Below are 19,004 nucleotides of genomic sequence, written 5' to 3'. Positions count from 1 at the left end.
TTTCTTCTGCTGAACACAAACAAAGATTTTTAGAAGAATATTTCAGCTCTGTAGGACCATACAGTGCAAGTGAATGGTGATCAGGCCTTTGACGCTCCAAAAAGGAGATAAAGTCAGCATAAACATAATCCATCAGACTCCAGTAGTTTAATCAATGTCTAATGTCTATTTATTCAGTTAATAAATGTAAATGTAAAATATGTCTTTTCTCTCCCCTGCCCCCTGATGGACATCTTTTCACTGTACATCTTGACAGCAGTCTCCTTGGAAATCATGATGTCAAGCTCGATTACACTTCCTATAGTACCATCTAGTGTAATCGTGCTTGAAATCATGATTGTGCCTAGAGAATGCAATGGCAAGATGTACAGTGGAAAAAGTTACATTTTGGTCTGTTCTCGCCCAAAACCATCTGGATTGCTTCAGAAGACATTGTTTAAACCACTGGAGTCTTATGGGTAGCACTTTACAATAAGGTTCCAATAATTAGCATTAATGCATTAGGTATCATGAACAAACAATTAACAATATATTGACAGTATGTATTAATCTTTGTTAATGTTAGTTAATACAAATACAGTTGTTCATTGTTAGTTCATGTTAGTTTATAGTGCATTAACTAATGTTAACAAACACAACTTTTGATTTAAAAAATGGATAACTATATGTTGAATTTAACACTAAGATTAATAAATGCTGTAAAAGTATTGTTCATTGTTAGTTCATGTTAACTAATGTTGTTAACTAATGTTAACAAATGGAACCTTATTGTAAAGTGCTACTGGTGCAAAGATTGAGATGTTAAGCAGAATGATGGCCTCCATTTGCCATTCGCTTTCGTTGTATGGAAAAAGATATAATAAAAGTAAATGGTGACTGAGGTTAACATGCTGTCTATCTCCTTTTGTGTTCCACATAAAAAGAAAGTCATACGGATTTGGAGCGACATTAGGGTGAGTAAATGATAACAGAATTTTCTTTTTTGGGTGAACTATTAATTTAAGCATGAGACATGAAGGCATTCACATACTATTTGGTGAGGTGTTTTTTTTTTTTTTTTTTTTTTTTTCAGAAAATGGAGTAGAGGTCCAAATAGATGATAATAGTTGGTAGTAGAGGTTGACCGATAGTGGATTTTACCGATACCGATAACTAAGTTGGGCAGTACCTGCCGATAACCGATTAATCAACCGATAGTTTTTAAAATTGATAATGAATGAAAAAATAACACTCAAAGTAAAATAATGCTGAACTTTATTACAAAAATAAACAGTACTGACTGAACCATGAAAATATATTGTACTGTTTTAAATGAAATAAATATGAATACATATGAACTAATATTCAAATTTTAAAGTCAGCTAATTTTTAAATTGACATTGTTTCCTTAGTCCACAAGAGGGTGCAATAAATAAATAAACCATTCAGCACCATTATATTATTGCATAGAACATTCCTATCCTGGCTGTTAAAAAAAGAGCATTTCATTTTCAACTAATGTGCATAAAATAAATAAAGTTTTAGTCGGTCCATATTCTCAAATGTTAAGTCAAAAGTAAAATGAGGGGGTAAAACGCTTCAATAGGCAGTTCACATGGTGTTACACTTGCACTGATTCCTTCTACTCCAGACTCAAGCTTCATAATAACAGCGAAATACCACATAGTTTTTTATTCAGTACATTTGTATGTAGTGTAGCAATATTCACAGATAGCTGTGGTTTTCGGCTAAACTTGGTGGTGAAGCAGCTCAGACTATGAGCCCAGGCCTGGGGTTGTTACAGACGGTACACAACAGACTGGAACCAAACACGAGGATCTCGAGACACACAATGTCAAGTTGAACATCCTTCCTGACAAAGCATTTAAAGAACTCATTGATTAATCTGAAACACTTATAAGAGAACAAGACACAACGGCCAAAGACCTCCACCAACTGTAAGGGGCTGTTCACATCGAAGGCTTTTGCAACCATCCATTTGCTTTTCTATGTAAACGTGCTAGACGAACGTGTTTGTTTCACTTTGTTTTTATTTAGTCAGCATCTCGAGCAGGAGCGCTGTTTTTTTATTTGATGTGTCTAATTAAAAATAACTTTTAATGCATATTGAGACAACAGCTTTCTGTTAAACTGTATTTGTTGCACTGTGTTTTTAGCGCAAGAATGTTATCGATCTAAAGTCATCGTATTACAGTGAGGATAAAAAAAACTGAATTGAAATGAGATGCGTTTCTGATTTGTTTATAAGTTTCTCTCGGCTGCATGAAGATATTTGCTTTCTTACAACACTAGCTTATATATGCAACTTAGCTGGCTTACGAATGCATAAACATGAGCAGCTGGATATAAATGAATGCAAATAGATGGTAACAATAGTGACATTTAAACATTTGGGTGGGACTTGCGTGTATTTTTATCACATTGTTCTAACCGCTTGAGGTTAGTTTTAATGTTAGTGTCCTCTCAGCCTTGTCGTTAAACACACTGCTGTTCTCTACTAATGCAGCATCTAGTCAACAAATGAATTACTTTATGACAATGTGTACTGTAGTGCACTGTATACATACCTTTTCGTTGTTGATGTTTGTGTGTGGACTGATGATGGCGCCAGGTTGTTTACCGGCTTGCAGTCATGGCCATCGTGACTTATCCTTCTTATCTGTTTTAATTCTAGTTTCTATCTTTATTATCGGTTTTATTTCTCGCACGGTTTGCTCTGTTCTGGTCTGTGATCGTTTGGCTCTTTTACATTTTCGAACGGAGGTAACTGACTGTTTGATACGCGATCCCAGTGTCAGCTGGCGTCTCCCTTCCCATGCTGTGCCAGTCTCGCTGACGCAAGTCTGCCACCTGCCTGGGTGTGTGTGCTTGCGGAGGAAATGCCGAAGGAAGCGTTGAAAGCAGGCTGGACGCTTAGTGAGGTCGAAGAAGTCTTGGAGGATTACTTTCTCCTGCTCTGTGGCTTCAGTGCTGAATGGTGTTGAAGTGCTGCCAACATTGAGGGGTTCATACTTGGTGCCTGTATTTCCGTTTTCATCTGGAACAGGGTGGCGACCATTGCGGACCGTGGATTCGAGGTGGCGGCGTGAAGACCGTGGTGCTAATTTAAAAAATCTACGTTCCCTGGGTAGTGGTAGGTCGGGAAATACATATGGTACTTCTCAACTTTCGTCTGACTCTATCTCAGTGACAATGGCTCTGATCAATGCAAGATCTCTCTCTAACAAATCCTTTCTTCTGAACGATCTTTTTCTCTCTCATGAATTGGATTTTCTATTTGTTACGGAGACTTGGCTCAGCAACGGCGACATGGCTCCTCTTTCCGAACTTTCACCTCCCGACTGTAGGTACTTTAGCTCCCCTAGGGCAGTTGGTAGGGGTGGAGTCCTTGCAGTTATTTTTAAAAACAAGTTTAAATGCAGGCTTCTGTCTACTGAGGAGTTTTGTATGTTTGAAGCTCAGTTGATTATGCTGAACTCATTTAAATCTGTGTTATGTGCTCTCATCTACAGACCTCCGTCATATCACAAAGATTTTATAAATGAGTTCTCTGACTTTTTATCTGCTATTTGTAATACCTCAGCCCATGAACAGTTCATCCCTCCACCAGAGGGAGCGGTCACCTGAGTTTTAGTGGCAATTCCTGTTTGTGGCTTTATAAGCCATGTGCTTCACTGAACACATTGCGAAGTATTGCCAGTTTACCCTGTCTTACCGAGTGTTTTTCCATTGCCATTGTTTCTTGATTCATGTTATGGCCATTGCCTGTTTTTCTGAATTTACTCTTTTGGATTACCCTTTGTTTTGTTTGACTGGTTGGATTGTCTATTTGGTTTATTGGATTTATCTGCCTGCTTTATGACTACGTCTCTCTGCCAGCTGTTTTGGATTGTTTGCTTGTGTCTCTTAATGAACTTCCTGCACATGGATCCTAACACCTCAGATAACATTTTAATTTTGGGGGATTTTAACATTCACGTGTGTTGTCCTTCGAGACTCCTAGTCAAAGAGTTTGTTAATTTATTAGATTCATTTGGTTTATTTCAGAGTGTTGCTGGCCCAACACATGTATGTGGTCGTACCCTTGATCTGGTTTTATCTCTTGGTTTTTCCATTAGCAGTGTGCAAATTGCTGACACTGTGTTCTCAGACCATAAGACTGTTATTTTTAACCCTATTTTTTCATGCAGTGATCAGGCTAATGATGGCCCTGTTGCTGTCTCATCTCGTTTTATCTCGCCCTCTACCGCTAGTAGTTTTTCAGCTGCTTTTAATGTTTCTCCACTGAAATCACTGCTGGAGTCTCCATTTTCTGGTATGGGGCCTGAGGAGTTGGTCTGTCAGTTCAACTCCTCATGTTCTGGCATCTTAAACATTGTGGCTCTGTTAAAAATTAGGAAGAAAAAAGTCAAGGCTCAGCCCTGGTTGAATAGTAATACCCGTGCTCTTAGGCAGGAGTGCAGGAAGGCTGAGCGAAAGTAGCTCAAAGATAAATTACAAGTTTCCTATGAGATTTTGAGAGACTGTTTGAATAAATTTCAAAGAGCAGTTAAATTAGCCAGATCAAGCTATTTTTCTAATATCATTTCAAAGAAATGTCATAATTCTAAAGTTCATTTTTCTACCATTACATCATTTCTTCATCCAGTTGCCCCTTCGGTGGACACATGTGAGCAGTTTTTACTGTTAAAATTGCTGGTATACGCTCACAGATCTTATCTGTTAGTAATGATCCTGTTACCTATTCTGTTCCGCAAAATCTGTTGACCTGTTTTGTACCTGTGTCCCTGTCTCAACTCAAACACATAATTGCACATATGAAGCCTACTGGTTCTTCATGTTATGTTATTCCATCCGCTTTAAGAAGGTGGTTGACTCAATTGGTCCAAGCGTGTTATCGATTGTCAACAGTAGCCTGACCGCTGGTATTGTTCCCAGCTGCTTCAAGCATGCTGTTATTCAGCCTCTTCTTAAGAAAGCAAATCTTGATTCGTCTGATATGAACAGCTTTCGACTTAAATCAAAATGCTTGCACAATTAAATGATTTTTTAGCTAGCAATAATTTGCTCGATAAATTTCAGTCAGGTTTCAGAGCTGGTCATAGTACAGAGTTGGCTCTGTTGAGAGTTTTAAATTATATTTTATTAGGTCTGGATTCTGGTAGTCCTGTTGCTCTTCTGCTGCTGGATCTTAGTGCCACTTTCGATACGGTCGATCATGACATTCTTATCGATCGCCTAAGAGACCAGGTTGGTATTCAGGGGTTAGCCTTGGATTGGATCTCTTCATATCTCAAGGGTAGAACAATTTAAGTCTGTTTAGAGAACTGTTCTTCATCAGTTGTTCCTTTAACATGTGGGGTTCCTCGGGGCTCCATCTTGGGACCTGCTTTATTCTCCCTCTACATGCTTCCATTAGGAAAGATCTTTGATAAGCTTGGCATACACTACCATCTGTATGCTGATGACTCTCAACTTTACTTTCCTATTAAACATGGGAAGCAACACTTTTTTGAGTCTCTGTATAAATGCATGGCTGATGTGAAGTTTTGGTTGGCAAACAACTTTCTCCAATTAAACGAGGATAAGTCAGAGTTTATTCTTTTTGGTCAAAGGGGGTGTGGGGTAAATTTAGATGGCAACTTGTCATTGCTTCCAGGGGAAAAACTTTACTATGTGAAAAACCTGGGTGTTATTTTTGACACTGATCTCAAGTTTGATCGGCAAATAAATGCTGTTGTTAAAAATAGCTTCCATCCATTCCGATAAAGTCCATCCTCTCTTTTGATGATTTGGAGAAGGTTGTGCATGCCTTTGTGTCTTCTCGTTTGGACTATTGTAATGCTTTGTATCTGGGTGTGAGTCAGGCCTCTCTCTCTCGCCTGCAGCTGGTCCAGAATAAAGCTGCTAGGCTTTATCTGGAACCAGAGACCATATTAACCCAGCATTGATTTCCATACATTGGTTACCAATCCAATACAGAATCCAGTACAAAGTGTTGCTATATGTATTTAAGGCTCTCCATGGTCTAGCACCAGAGTATATCTCTGATTTAATAAGTTTGCATCAACCTTCAAGGTCTCTTTGCTCTGGTGATCAGCTGTGTCTTTCGGTTCTCTCCTTAAAACTCAAGGTGATAGAGCTTTTGCGGTGGCAGCCCCTAGACTTTGGAACGAGTTTCCGGTGGCCATGAAATCATCTCCGTCTTTAGTGTCTTTCCGGGGGGCCTTAAAAACTTATTTATTTTCCCTAGCTTTTAATTAATTGCATTATAAATTGTACTATGTCAGTTTCTCTTATCCTGTCTTTGTCGGCTTTAAATGCTTGTTGTATTCTTGAGCTGTATGTTTGTGATTTAATTTTTTGTAACTCCATGTACAGCACTTTGGTACCCAGTGCGGTTTTTGAAAGTGCTCTATAAATAAAATTGAGTTGAGTTTAAATCTGCATCTGAAGTGTTCCGCTCCATGCAGAGTATAGTGTTGGTGTCAAAACAAACACCACAATGCATCAGTGAAGTAATAGTTTTTATTTTGCCTGTAGAGGCCACTCTCATACTGGATAACGACAGTGGACCCTTCCCAGCCGCTCCAGCACCGGATGCAATGGGGAAAAACTATCTGTGTTGATTTTTGCAGATAATCGATAGTTCCAGAAATCTGTTATTGGTGCCGATTAATCGGCAAAACTGATATCGGTGGACCTAAAAAATGGAGTACAGTTTATATGCATTGTATTTAAGGAGGGAAATTTATGGAAATTTTATTTCAGTTTTGAACTTTTATTAAATCCAAAAGTGATTTATGATGCTAAATTACTGTGCGGGTTGTATCCACATTTGTTTGCTTTCACAGGAAAGGTCAACCTGTTCTTATTTTAAAAGCATAAAAAGGTGAGAAACAGATGTAATGTGTAACTTCTTTCTCTGACTTTATCTGACAGGCAGAAGCTGTTCTTATAAAGAATTACCCAGGAAAACGTGTGTCCGTGGTGACCAGTGTTTTACCCATAATGCCTTCAAACCCTTCCAGAGTGGACCGACTCATTGTAGACCAGATGCGGGAACAGGCCAAGGTCAGCCTTTATATCTGTGTTTTCCCTACAAATACACTTTGATGCTTTGCGATTTTTTTATGTTAGAATTCAGTTGGTAGTAATGTAGGCTGTATTACCCACAAAGCCAACATGCAGTAACTACTACAACACTGAAACTGAGAAAAATGGCTCTTTTGATTGTCCAGCCTGTTTTTGGGCATAGTTGAGCTAAACCTGTCAGTCACAGAACAGATCATAGCCTAAGAGATGCAGTGTTTTTCTCAATTTGACAAAATGTGCAATAACTGTGTTTTTGCCTATAATAATATAGTATAACAAGGTAGTATAATATGATTATGTGGGTAAGATTAACATTATATATTTTTATGTGAAATTGCATTGTGTTTCAGATGGCAAGTTTGTTGGGGAAGATGGAACAGTTGCAGAGTTTTCCCCTTCATGCTAATATCTGCTCATCATTGGACAGAAATCTTGAGGTCATCTATATCACCCAGACACGCCGCAAGAATGAGTTCATCAATGCAAACAGCAGACAGAGGCAGCCAGTGGCCTTCTTTAGAGAGGACATGGGTCAGTGAGTCACACAGTATAACAAAAGCAGGAAATTCACATCTTGTAAAATGTAACACACAACCCATAATCCCACACAATTATTATGCATTAAATAAGGTAATATTCCAGTCATTATAGTATTTTTGATTCAAATTAGAGCATGCCATTTAAAACAGTACACTTCTGACTTATAGCTACGAGAAAACTATTATAAATAAAGCAAACTATATAGTTTTCAAATATTATACAGACTCTTTCTTATACATTTAAAAAAAAAGTTTTTTTATCTCACACAGAGATCCTTCTATTGGCATCTGCATTGCAAATGACTTTACCCAAAACAAGCAGCTATCCAGAAGAGAGACAAGAGGAAGGTACCTGCTTCCCTTTAGGACAAGACAGTCCTGAGCAGATCAGCTTGGAGAGAGCCCTGGCTGCCCTATGATCACTGTCTTGCAGGTGTGATCAGTTTGTGTGCGAGTGTGTTTTGCTTTTGAAACACATAGAGTAACATCGATTTAACCTGTCCACAAAAGCACAAGAGATGATGTGATTGGATTTTGAGAGGAATTAATGATTTAAGTTATTTCAATTTAGTGATACATTAGTCTCAGTTCTGGGCAGCAGATGGAATTCTTAGTTCATTAATATTTATCAGTCTTCTGTGAAAACCACCAATCAGAATACAATTAAATTCTCCAAGAGATGGTACATAGAATTATGGCTGTAAGATCAGTATTGAAGTATTTGTCCAAGGAAAAACTGTCAGTTACACCAATGAGTTGGAGTGATCTACAGTAGGTAGTGACAGTAAGAGACAGATGATATCAGAGGGACAGATGAAGAGGGATGATATCAGAAAAAGGACCTTTTAACTGGCTAATGGTGATAATGGAAAAATGTGCAGCAAGAGTAAGATCTGGGACTTTGGAGGATAATGGGATTTTGTTGCTTAACTGACCCTGAAATTTTATAAATAGTTGTTACTTAGGGAACTTTATTTTCAATATGTGTTCTGCATTGAATAAACCGTTTAATTAGTGTCTGCTTCAACAGTCCTCAGCTAGGTCCACTGATACACTCATTCACAAAAGCAAAGACAGTATTTATAACCAACAGGAAAGGTTGAAGTTGTCCTGTTATTTTTTACTTATTTATTTGAGCATGATTTTGTTTGCATCAGCAGTTTTTAGTGGTCCCACTAGATAAACAATGATAATTGCAAATCTCTTATAAATTTGTCTTCTATTCTCAGTAAATCTAAACCTGCCTTTATTTATTCACAATTTGTTGATTTGGAGTCAGAAGCCAACTCAAGATCACTATTTTTCAATGTATGTGATTAATCTGTGTTTGCAATTTAACTGATTTGAAGATATATTGAGCATATATCCTCCTTTAAAGAGCTTAAATTGGCATCATTTATGGACTGAAATAAATGAAGTGAACATGTTATCTGTAAATGTTACAGACTGTCATCATTTGTATGACTTGTACCCATACTGTTTTATTGTTTCAGTGCTTTTGTTCAAGTTGAACTATTAAAATTGACATAACAGTAGTCACAAAACTCTGGTGCAGTGACTGGTGCATAAAACTACTTTTTATTTCATTAAAATTTTATTCAAAATACACCGTTAATGAATGCATATTAATTAAAAAAGCAGACCCTTATCTGTACAAAATGAAACATTTGCACAAAAAAAAAAAAAAAAAAAAAACTTCAGTAAAGCTGCAGTAGATATTTTGCTCAATTTGACTTTTAGACTGTTTGATGATCATTTTTAACAGAGTAGTGTCATCATCAACTTCCCAATTTGGAAAAGCCATTTGTAAACATCTTTCTCACTCTCATTCTTTCCTAAACATTTATCAAGTAACTTTATTTTTTCCCCTTGTCAATATTGATACCTAGTCAATCAGTCAAGGCTCAGACTTTACATTACATTCAAATTTTACTGCTGAGGGTACGTCACAATTGTATTTTTTCCATTATATATATATTTTTAAATAATTTGGAAGTTACTCAGGTTTAACCCCTGGATACGGTAGATAATCAGATTTAACCTTACAACATTTCATCTGTATTGATATTAAGAAAATAGAAGGTGTGTCCCAAACAGCAGACTTTTGCACTATTTTATGTAATTTTGTAGTGCGAGTAGAATGTTAACACTGAAAATGCAACAAAAAGAAGTGTATTACGAGTACCCGGATGATGCACGTCTTCAAACGTCAAAACGGAGTATGTAATGTTGGACACTTAATACACTCAGCGCTCGTGGCTTGCTGTACATAGCGGAAGGGTCCGAAGTTACCTGGCTGCATTGCTGGTCTGACAAAACAGTTGTAAACAATGGAGAATGCAGCAACTAGTGAAACTTAGGTGAAGACAGCACCTTACAAATGTGAGTTGAATGCTTTACCATCACCCCACACTGTGTGAATGTTCATTATTTTAGATATACTTGTTGAACTGAGTGGGAACACACCAGGTGCGTTTGAACCATCAGCTGTTAAATGGTGAATGCCACTTGTGACGATACTACACTTTGAAAATGTGTAGACTAGGTAACAAACTGTAAGTGTTCCATTTGGGACGATACTACACTTTGAAAATGTATACACTACATGGCTGAGTGCAACGTGTATAATGCATCATTTGGGACACATCTAGAGTGATTTTACAGTTTCAACAGTCATCAATCAGTATTCTAGAATCAGAGCTCCATTTAAAGCTCTTTTTGGATATATAAAAGATCCTCTAATCAAAATGTTTACTTCTAAGCAATCAGGAGAGATAATCAAAATTTGTTAGTTAAGTATAAATTTGGCAGTTCCCAGTTCTGCAGGTGAAACATAATTTGTGGTATAGACTGGTGGGTCCGTATAATTAACCAACTCATTTGCATTTGCTGTATAACACAGTGTAAAAACTGCTTTCCTAGAGTGCTTTAAAGTGTTTAAAGGAAAACTATATTCTACGTGATTCACGATAAAGGAATAGTTCACCCAAAAATTTTAATTCTATTATCATTTACTCAGAATCACATTGTTCCAAACCCATATGACTTTATTCCTTGGAACACAAAAAGAGATGTTAGATAGAATGTTAGCCTCAGTTACCATTCACTTTCATTTTATGGAAAAACCAATGCAATGAAAGTGAATGGTGCTGAGGCTGTCATTGTGGCTAACATCTCCATTTGTGTTTCACGGATGAAAGGCATATAGGTTTGAAGCAACATGAGGATGAGTAAAGGATAACCCCAATTTTTTAACTCTCTTTATCTGGTCACATCAGTCAAGAGTAAACACAAATGTTCATTTACTGAACTCTAATTTATTGTACCAATTCTGGGATGTTTAAGCATACAAAATTGTAAAATACTGTATCTCTAATAAAAGAGGGCTCAAATAATCTGCTGTTATGAGTTATTAGACACAAAAGATATTTGTTTGCCTACAGTACAGCCTGACAGTACATGAGAAGGCTAAAGGTATTGGCACAATATGTAGCAGCTTCAAATAAACAGTTGTCAATATATATACAGTGTGTGCATGTGTATATATATATATATATATATATATATATATATATATATATATAGTTGAAGTCAGAAGTTTACATACACTTAGGTTGAAGTCATTAAACCTAATTTTTTTTAATCACTCCACAGATTTTATATTAGCAAACTATAGTTTTGGCAAGTCTTTAGGACATCTACTTTGTACATGACATGAGTAATTTTTCCAACAATTGTTTACAGACCGATAGTTTCACTTTTAATTGACTATATCACAATTACAGTGGGTCAGAAGTTTACATACACTAATTTAACTGTGTCATTAAGCAGCTTGGAAAATTCCAGAAAATGATGTCAAGCCTTTAGGCAGTTAGCTTCTGGTAGGCTAATTGGAGTCAATTGGAGGTGTATCTGTGGATGCATGTTAAGGCCTACCGTCAAACTCAGTGCCACTTTGCTTGACATCATGGGAAAATCAAGAGAAATCAGCCAAGACATCAGAAAAAAGATAAAATGGACAATGACACCAAGCATACCTCCAAAGTTGTGGCAAAATGGCTTAAGGACAACAAAGTCAAGGTATTGGAGTGGCCATCACAAAGCCCTGACCTCAATCCGATAGAAAATTTGCGGGCAGAACTGAAAAAGCGTGTGCGAGCAAGGAGGCCTACAAACTTGACTCAGTTACACCAGTTCTGTCTAGAGGAATGGGCCAAAATTCCAGCAACTTATAGTGAGAAGCTTGTGGAAGGCTACACAAAACGTTTGATACAAGTTAAACAATTTAAAGGCAATGCTACCAAATACTAACAATGTGTATGTAAACTTCTGACCCACTAGGAATGTGGTGGAAGAAATAAAAGCTGAAATCATTCTCTACTATTATTTTGACAATTCACATTCTTAAAATAGTGATCCTAGCTGACCTAAGACAGGGAATGTTTTCTACGATTAAATGTTAGGAATTGTGAAAAACTGAGTTTAAATGTATTTGGCTAAGGTGTATGTAAACTTTTGACTTCAACTGTATATATACAGGATATTATACACCAATCAGCCACAAAATTAAAACCATCTGCCTAATGTTGTGTAGATCCCCCTCATGCCGCCAAAACAGCGCCAACCCGCGTCTCAGAATAGCATTCTGAGATGATATTCTTCTCACCACAATTATACAGTGCAGTTATCTGAGTTACTGTAGACTTCAGCCCTATTTGGACAGCAATTATTTTACATGGGGTCATGAGGTAATTCCAGCATTTACAGGGGGAAGTCAGTGATTTTATTGCCGTCCGAAATGTCTGTGTTTTTCTCCCACTTCCCGCGAGAAAATTCCCGGTCAAATTACTTACTGTTTTTTGACAAACACCAAGGTCGTGTGGTAATTTAATTACCGTTCGAATCCACATCTCTGAGTTTATAATCCAAAAGCCGTTTTGGAAATCCTTTTTGACCACTGCTAAGTGCCATATGTTTGTGCTAAGCGTGGAAACTGTATATATACACACACACTCATTACCCTTCTCACTTGCCTGAAAGGACATCACAGAAGTTCACTGTCCTGCAAAGCATAAAAATCATAAAAATTAACCACACAACTGAGACAAACATTCACAAAGAGCTGTTTGTGGGACGTTTAAATGGATAGTTCACCCAAAAATGAAAATTATATCATCATTTACTCCATCCCAGATGTGTATGACTTACTTTCTGCTGCAGAACACAAAGATTTTTGAAAAATATTTGTAGCTCTGTAGGTCCATACAATGCAAGTGAATGGACCTTTCAAGCTCCGAAAATCACAAAGGCAGCATAAAATTAAATTATATGACTCCATTGGTTAAATCTATGTCCTTAGATGTGATATAATAGGTGATAGGTGATTGCGTCACTTCAGAAGACTTACAGTATATTAAACCACTGGAGTCATATTTATTACTTTTATGCTACCTTTATGTGATTTTTGGAGATTCAAAGTTTTGGCCACCATTTACTTGCATTGAATGGACCTAAAGAGCTGAAATATCCTTCTAAAAATCTTTGTGTTCTGCTGAAGAAAGTAAGTCTGGGATGGCATGAGGGGTGAGTAACTGATGAGAGAATTTTTGGGTGATCTATCCCTTTAATTGTACATAAACGTGTTGATAAATTCCCCTAATGAATTATGTGTCTCCATCTTTGGGTTGTCTCCGAGCCCTCTCTATATATTGCTACATGACGAGAAGGCTTCAAATAGTTTCATGCTGCTTTGAAAATGCTTTTGATCTAAATAAATATTTTTCCTGCGTGCTTCCTGTGTCTTGAGTTACTGTGTATTAAAAACCATTGGAGTGCTACTGAGAAGTAGCCTGCAGAAAATATAAAAATAAACAGGTTCACAGGATATATGAAAGTCTGTCAAGGCAAAAGCTGCTGGTAAATGTTAAAACAAGTAACACAGCAGTCAGCACCTGTTATAAATGAATGGATTATTGTTATACAATTCTCATCCAGTTGCTGGTTTGTGATTGGTTTGGTACAAGCCAATAAACAATATCGGACCAAGATATGGGTGCATACATTGTCAGATGAGGTTGCATTGTATTTTCTCTTACTTATTGTAAAGAACCTTATTGTATAGTCCATAAGAGTTTTCTTAGATGCATTTCATCTCTATCTCTTGCGTTCTCCCTTCTGTGTGCGTTTCTTCTCTTTGTCCTTGCGCTCCTGCTTGGCCAGTTTGTCTTTCTCGCGTTGCATCTTGTCTTGTTCCTTCTTCTTCTGTGCGTCCTCTTTGGCCTGGTCACGCTGATGCTTGCGGCGGTTCAGAACTTCCTCGACGTTGGTGTTTTTAAAAAGGGCTGGAGCTGGCAGTGAAGGGAACAATTTCATTTTTTGAAGTTTTTAACACTAAACATCTATTTGAAGAGTAATTAATACAATTGAGAAAAGTAGGTACTGTGTTAAGACCTTTTCCTAGAGTGATTTTTTTATTTTTATTGTATACTAGAGCAATGGTGTGGAAAGGATACATTTGTCGCTGGGTATTCCCACAGCAGTTTGCTCTTCCTCGTCATCTTCAGTATAAATGTTAAAGAAACTGCTTCACACAGGAACAAAGGAACTGAGACTCAAAGACTTGAGAGAGATACAGTGATGCTTCATTTTAAACGGAGTGTCACATACAGTTGAAATCAGAAGTTTACATACACCTTAGCCAAATACATTTAAACTCGGTTTTTCACAATTCCTGACATTTAATCGTAGAAAATATTCCCTGTCTTAGGTCAGTTAGGATCACTACATTTTAAGAATGTGAAATGTCAGAATAATAGTAGAGAGAATTATTTCAGCTTTTATTTCTTTCATCACGTTCCAAGTGGGTCAGAAGTTTACATAAACTTTGTTAGTATTTGGTAGCATTTCCTTTAAATTGTTTAACTTGAGTCAAACATTTTGGGTAGCCTTCCACAAGCTTCTCATAATAGGTTGCTGGAATTTTGGCCCATTCCTCAAGACAGAACTGGTGTAACGGAGTCAGGTTTGTAGGCCTCCTTGCTCTCACACGCTTTTTCAGTTCTGCCCACAAATTTTCTATCAGATTGAGGTCAGGGCTTTGTGATGGCCACTGCAATACCTTGACTTTGTTGTCCTTAAGCCATTTTGCCACAACTTTGGAGGTATACTTGGGGTCATTGTCCATTTGGAAGACCCATTTGCGACCGAGCTTTAACTTCATGGCTAATGTCTTGAGATGTTGCTTCAATATATTCGCATAATTTTCCTTGCTCATGATGCCATTTATTTTGTGAAGTGCACCAGTCCCTCCTGCAGCAAAGCACACCCACAACATGATGCTGCCACCCCCATGCTTCACGGTTGGGATGGTGTTCTTCAGCTTGCAAGCCTCACCCTGTTTCCTCCAAACATTACGATGGTCATTATGGCCAAAAAGTTCAATTTTTGTTTCATCAGACCAATGGAAATTTCTCTAAAATCTAAGATCTTTTTACCCATGTGCACTTGCAAACTATAGTCTGTTTTTTTTATGATGGTTTTGTAGCAGTGGCTTCTTCCTTGCTGAGCAGCCTTTAAGGTTATGTCGATATAGGACTCGTTTTACTGTGGATATAGATACTTGTCAACCTGTTTCCTCCAGCATCTTCACAAGGTCCTTTGCTGTTGTTCTGGGATTGATTTGCACTTTTCGCACCAAACTACGTTCATCTCTAGGATGGCTGTGTGGTCCCATGGTGTTTATTCTTGCGTACTATTGTTTGTACAGATGAACGTGTTACCTTCAGGCTTTTGGAAATTGCTCCCAAGGATGAACCAGACTTGTGGAGGTCCACATTTTTTTTTTTCTGAGGTCTTGGCTGATTTCTTTTAATTTTCCCATGATGTCAAGCAAAGTGGCACTAAGTTTAAAGTTAGGCCTTAAAATACGTCCACAGGTACACCTCCAGTTGACTCAGATTAGCCTATCAGAAGCTAATTGGCTACTTGCCTAAAGGCTTAACATTATTTTCTGGAATTTTCCAAGCTGCTTAAAGGCACAGATCAATTAGTGTATGTAAATTTCTGACCCACTGGAATTGTGATATAGTCAATTAAGTGAAACAATCTGTCTGTAAACAATTTTTGGAAAAATTATTCATGTCATGCACAAAGTAGATGTCCTAAACGACTTGCCAAAACTATAGTTTGTCAATATGAAATCTGTGGAGTGGTTAAAAAATTAGGTTTAATTACTCCAACCTAAGTGTATGTAAACTTCTGACTTCAACTGTAAATATCTCACCCTTTGTTAACTACAGAATAATAAATAAAAGTATTATAAGGATATTCCTCCTCATCTGTGACATTAGCATACTGGGCCAACAGAGTCTCTTTCCTTTTCCTGGCCTCCTCTGACACCTCCTTCTGTTTGACCACAATCTGTGCCTGCTTCTCTATCATACTGGCAATGGCCTGAACCTCATCTGCAAAAAGAGGGGCACAATAAAAAAAAAGATTATGCAAACTGACAAACAACTCCATTTTTCATATCACATTACATGAAAAACATGTTTCCATATTTTCATAAAAATTCCACATCCCAATTACCCATATCCAAAACAAATTTAACCCCTTTTAGGTTGTTTTGCAAAAGTATATTGAGGCCATTACATAAAGTATTTAAACACTCCAAGTAGTGCACTTGAATCTTCAATTTTACACTATGAAAGTAATATAATGTGCTACGCCACTGAGTATACTTTGGCAAATTAATAAATACTGCATGAAAACACTACAGGTATTTGACAGGTATGTGGGGTTACTATGGTTAACCTTTTCAAATTGCAGCCCTCCTACTTACCATCTGACTGATTCCCCTTCAATTTTGATCTGCTGTAGCACTCAGTCCACTGTTTTAAGATCTGCTGACAAACCTCCATAAGCGTGTCTTCCTCCTATAAGAATAAAGTGACCTCCAGTTTACCAATACATTTTGAAAACAGTCATGCAAAGGGCTGTATGTGGATAGTTACAAAGACTTGCTACCTTAACCAAAGTTAGGGGCTGTTCACACCGAACACGTTATTGCGTGCATCTGCACTGATTTTCAATTGCTTTTCTATGAAAACATGTGCCTTGGGTCATAATGTTGATTACCACAACAATTTATTGACGTGTCCCTCCTTTACTTAAAAAAAAAAAAACAAAAAGAGGCACTTCCACTGGAAGCGAATGGGGCCAATCAATAAACGTTAAAAACGTTTCAAAAGTATAGCCACAAGATGTAGACAACATGAGTGTTACTATGATTTTAGTGTATTAAAAATTGCTTACTAACCGTTTCTGTGTAAAGTTATATCCAAATTCACATTTCTGTCTGTAAAAACTTTAAAAAATTGGCCCCTTCACTTCCATTGTAAGTGCCTCACTGTAACCTCGATTTTTGCTCTTATTTTCTTTAAAAATAAAAAAAATAAAAAAAGAAGAATCGAAATAGTTGTGATAATCAACGTTATGACACAATGCCTATTAAGCTTTACTTGTATTAATCCCGGAATATTCCTAATATAATAATCCAGGAAGACGACCTGCTGATGCCACACCAAAAGTAACCCAGATTTCCGCAGGACCCTCCCGCCTTACATATACATACACTCAAATATAGTTTCCAACATGATCGACAGATATATGTTTAAGACACTCGGTTATTCAAGTAAATAATAATATTACAAACAAATTAAATACCAAAAAAAAAAAAAAAAAAAAAAAGGGGGGCAACAGACACGTATCAAATACAGATTTTGTTTTAAAATTTTTGCCTCAAATGTAGGGGCAATATATTGGTAGCAGAATTCAGATGATCACATGCAAACTATTCCGGCTGTGTGACAACAACGCTACTCAAGTGACAGCTGAGTGCAGCATGTGAGTGTCAATCATGGACATGCAGCATGCACTGACCAGAAAAGCTGAGAGAATGCCTTCTAAAGCATCCTTTTTCTCTTCATCGTTCTCCTCTTCCTGAAGCACTCCGAGAATATAAGCTCCGTAAACTTCTCGGTCTACTTCCAGCAAGTCTAGCCGATCGTTCAACCAGTTTTCAAACTCCCCGGCGATTTGGTTGGGAGCAGCCATCTTACCTGACTGAGGTCCTGATAGTGAGGCGGAATGTTCGCGCAGAATGCCGGACAGAAATGCGGTACACTCCCATTCAAAAAACAAAACAAAAAAACTTTGCAATATTATATAAGGTTTAAACTTGATTATTTCACGATTAACATTTAATATTTGCTTAATTTGACTTATTTTGACCTATAATGGAATTAGCTTGGTAGTCATAAGTACTGTAAACAACATGTATGAATACAGAGAACCGTAATACATTTAAACGTGTTGAAATAACTATAGCTAAGACTATTTTTTAAACGCTTTATTTATAGACTGGACATGTCTTGTCCATGATGCATTGAGTTGATTTGTAAAGCTCAGACTCACCACTAGAGAGCACTATCAACTAAATTTTTGCTTCACCATAGATTAACGTCGCAGGTGGCATGTCCAAAGCAGGTAAGAACTGTTGGAACATTTTTGGAGATACTTATTATTGTTGCCTGATATTGTATTGTTTCTTTGCTTGTGTTCAATAATAAAGAAGAACTGCTGGATACCAAACCTTACTGAATTGACATATAGGTGATTTTTGTGTAAACTTGTGTTGCTGTTTAGTTGCGTTAACTGGTATCTAGAAACGCATAGAGTTATAGTGTACAAATATAAATTTAGTTTTTGAAGTAATAATAGTTGTTTATTTTTACTTGAAAATCATTATAAGACTCAAAACCCAAGTATCATATTAATAAACTGAGGTCGATACAATATACTGTACAATAATAGATTGTATTGTGTGTTTGTGTTCATTGGGCCCTATTCATGAAACTGGCGCAGAATATCTGTGTAAATCATGAATCCTATCATAATAAATTGTCCCACTGAATAAGTATGTATGTATAAGAGTGCCACTTTTGCATACATTTCTAGGAGACTGTGTGGAGTGGCCTTCTCTGTTTACAAGTCCCTTGTGTGTCAGTGCTGCTTACTTTGCTAAACAACTGATAGTGGTGTAAGCAGAGCAAAAAATACAGTCATTAACAGTAAGTCCCTCTGCATCCAATGCAAACAAAAACAAATAGGATGAACACATAAAGAAACACTGTAAAGCTTCTGTTTTTGATATAAGCTTTAGAGGTAACTGTTGTTTCCTGTTTATGCTTATGCTTTTGCTATGCTTTCCCTCTCCATCTCTGTGAGTTGCAAAAACTGATGTTTCTTGAATGGAGAGTCGAAGTTTGAGCTTAACAGATTTAAAATTATGAGATCCATACAGAGAAAATG

At 37.1% G+C, this 19,004-nt stretch overlaps 2 protein-coding genes across 7 annotated transcripts in view; one reads left to right on the top strand and one right to left on the bottom strand.

The window, feature by feature from the left end:
• Window positions 1-8,131, top strand: part of LOC127451348 (meiosis-specific coiled-coil domain-containing protein MEIOC-like) — a 73,454-nt gene extending 65,323 nt beyond the window's left edge. For all 4 annotated transcript variants that reach the window (XM_051715988.1, XM_051715987.1, XM_051715984.1 and 1 more), the window contains 3 exons: window positions 6,943-7,074; window positions 7,446-7,626; window positions 7,905-8,131. In XM_051715988.1, coding sequence (XP_051571948.1) covers window positions 6,943-7,074; window positions 7,446-7,626; window positions 7,905-8,053 — 462 coding nt within the window. In that variant the 3' untranslated portion in view covers window positions 8,054-8,131. The remainder of the gene's footprint in view (window positions 1-6,942; window positions 7,075-7,445; window positions 7,627-7,904) is intronic.
• Window positions 8,005-17,765, bottom strand: LOC127451365 (coiled-coil domain-containing protein 43). 3 transcript variants are annotated; one of them, XR_007899094.1, is made up of 6 exons: window positions 17,574-17,765; window positions 16,474-16,567; window positions 15,961-16,096; window positions 14,147-14,196; window positions 13,730-13,975; window positions 8,005-8,131 (listed from the first exon to the last, which is right to left on the bottom strand). XR_007899094.1 is itself a non-coding variant. In XM_051716017.1 (5 exons), exons 1-5 carry the CDS (start codon window positions 17,745-17,747, stop codon window positions 13,788-13,790), a joined length of 642 nt encoding a protein of 213 aa, XP_051571977.1. In that variant the 5' UTR covers window positions 17,748-17,765; the 3' UTR covers window positions 8,138-13,787. The 3 variants fall into 3 exon arrangements, 1 of the variants encoding a protein (XP_051571977.1); XR_007899093.1 differs by lacking the exon at window positions 8,005-8,131 and adding an exon at window positions 8,138-12,696; XM_051716017.1 differs by lacking the exon at window positions 8,005-8,131 and having other exon boundaries at window positions 8,138-13,975.
• Between the last annotated feature and the right edge of the window lie 1,239 nt (window positions 17,766-19,004).

This window comes from Myxocyprinus asiaticus, chromosome 14 (assembly GCF_019703515.2).
Source record: "Myxocyprinus asiaticus isolate MX2 ecotype Aquarium Trade chromosome 14, UBuf_Myxa_2, whole genome shotgun sequence".
Classification (NCBI taxonomy): Eukaryota; Metazoa; Chordata; class Actinopteri; order Cypriniformes; family Catostomidae; genus Myxocyprinus; species Myxocyprinus asiaticus.
This window is presented reverse-complemented; position numbering and strand designations above follow the sequence as displayed.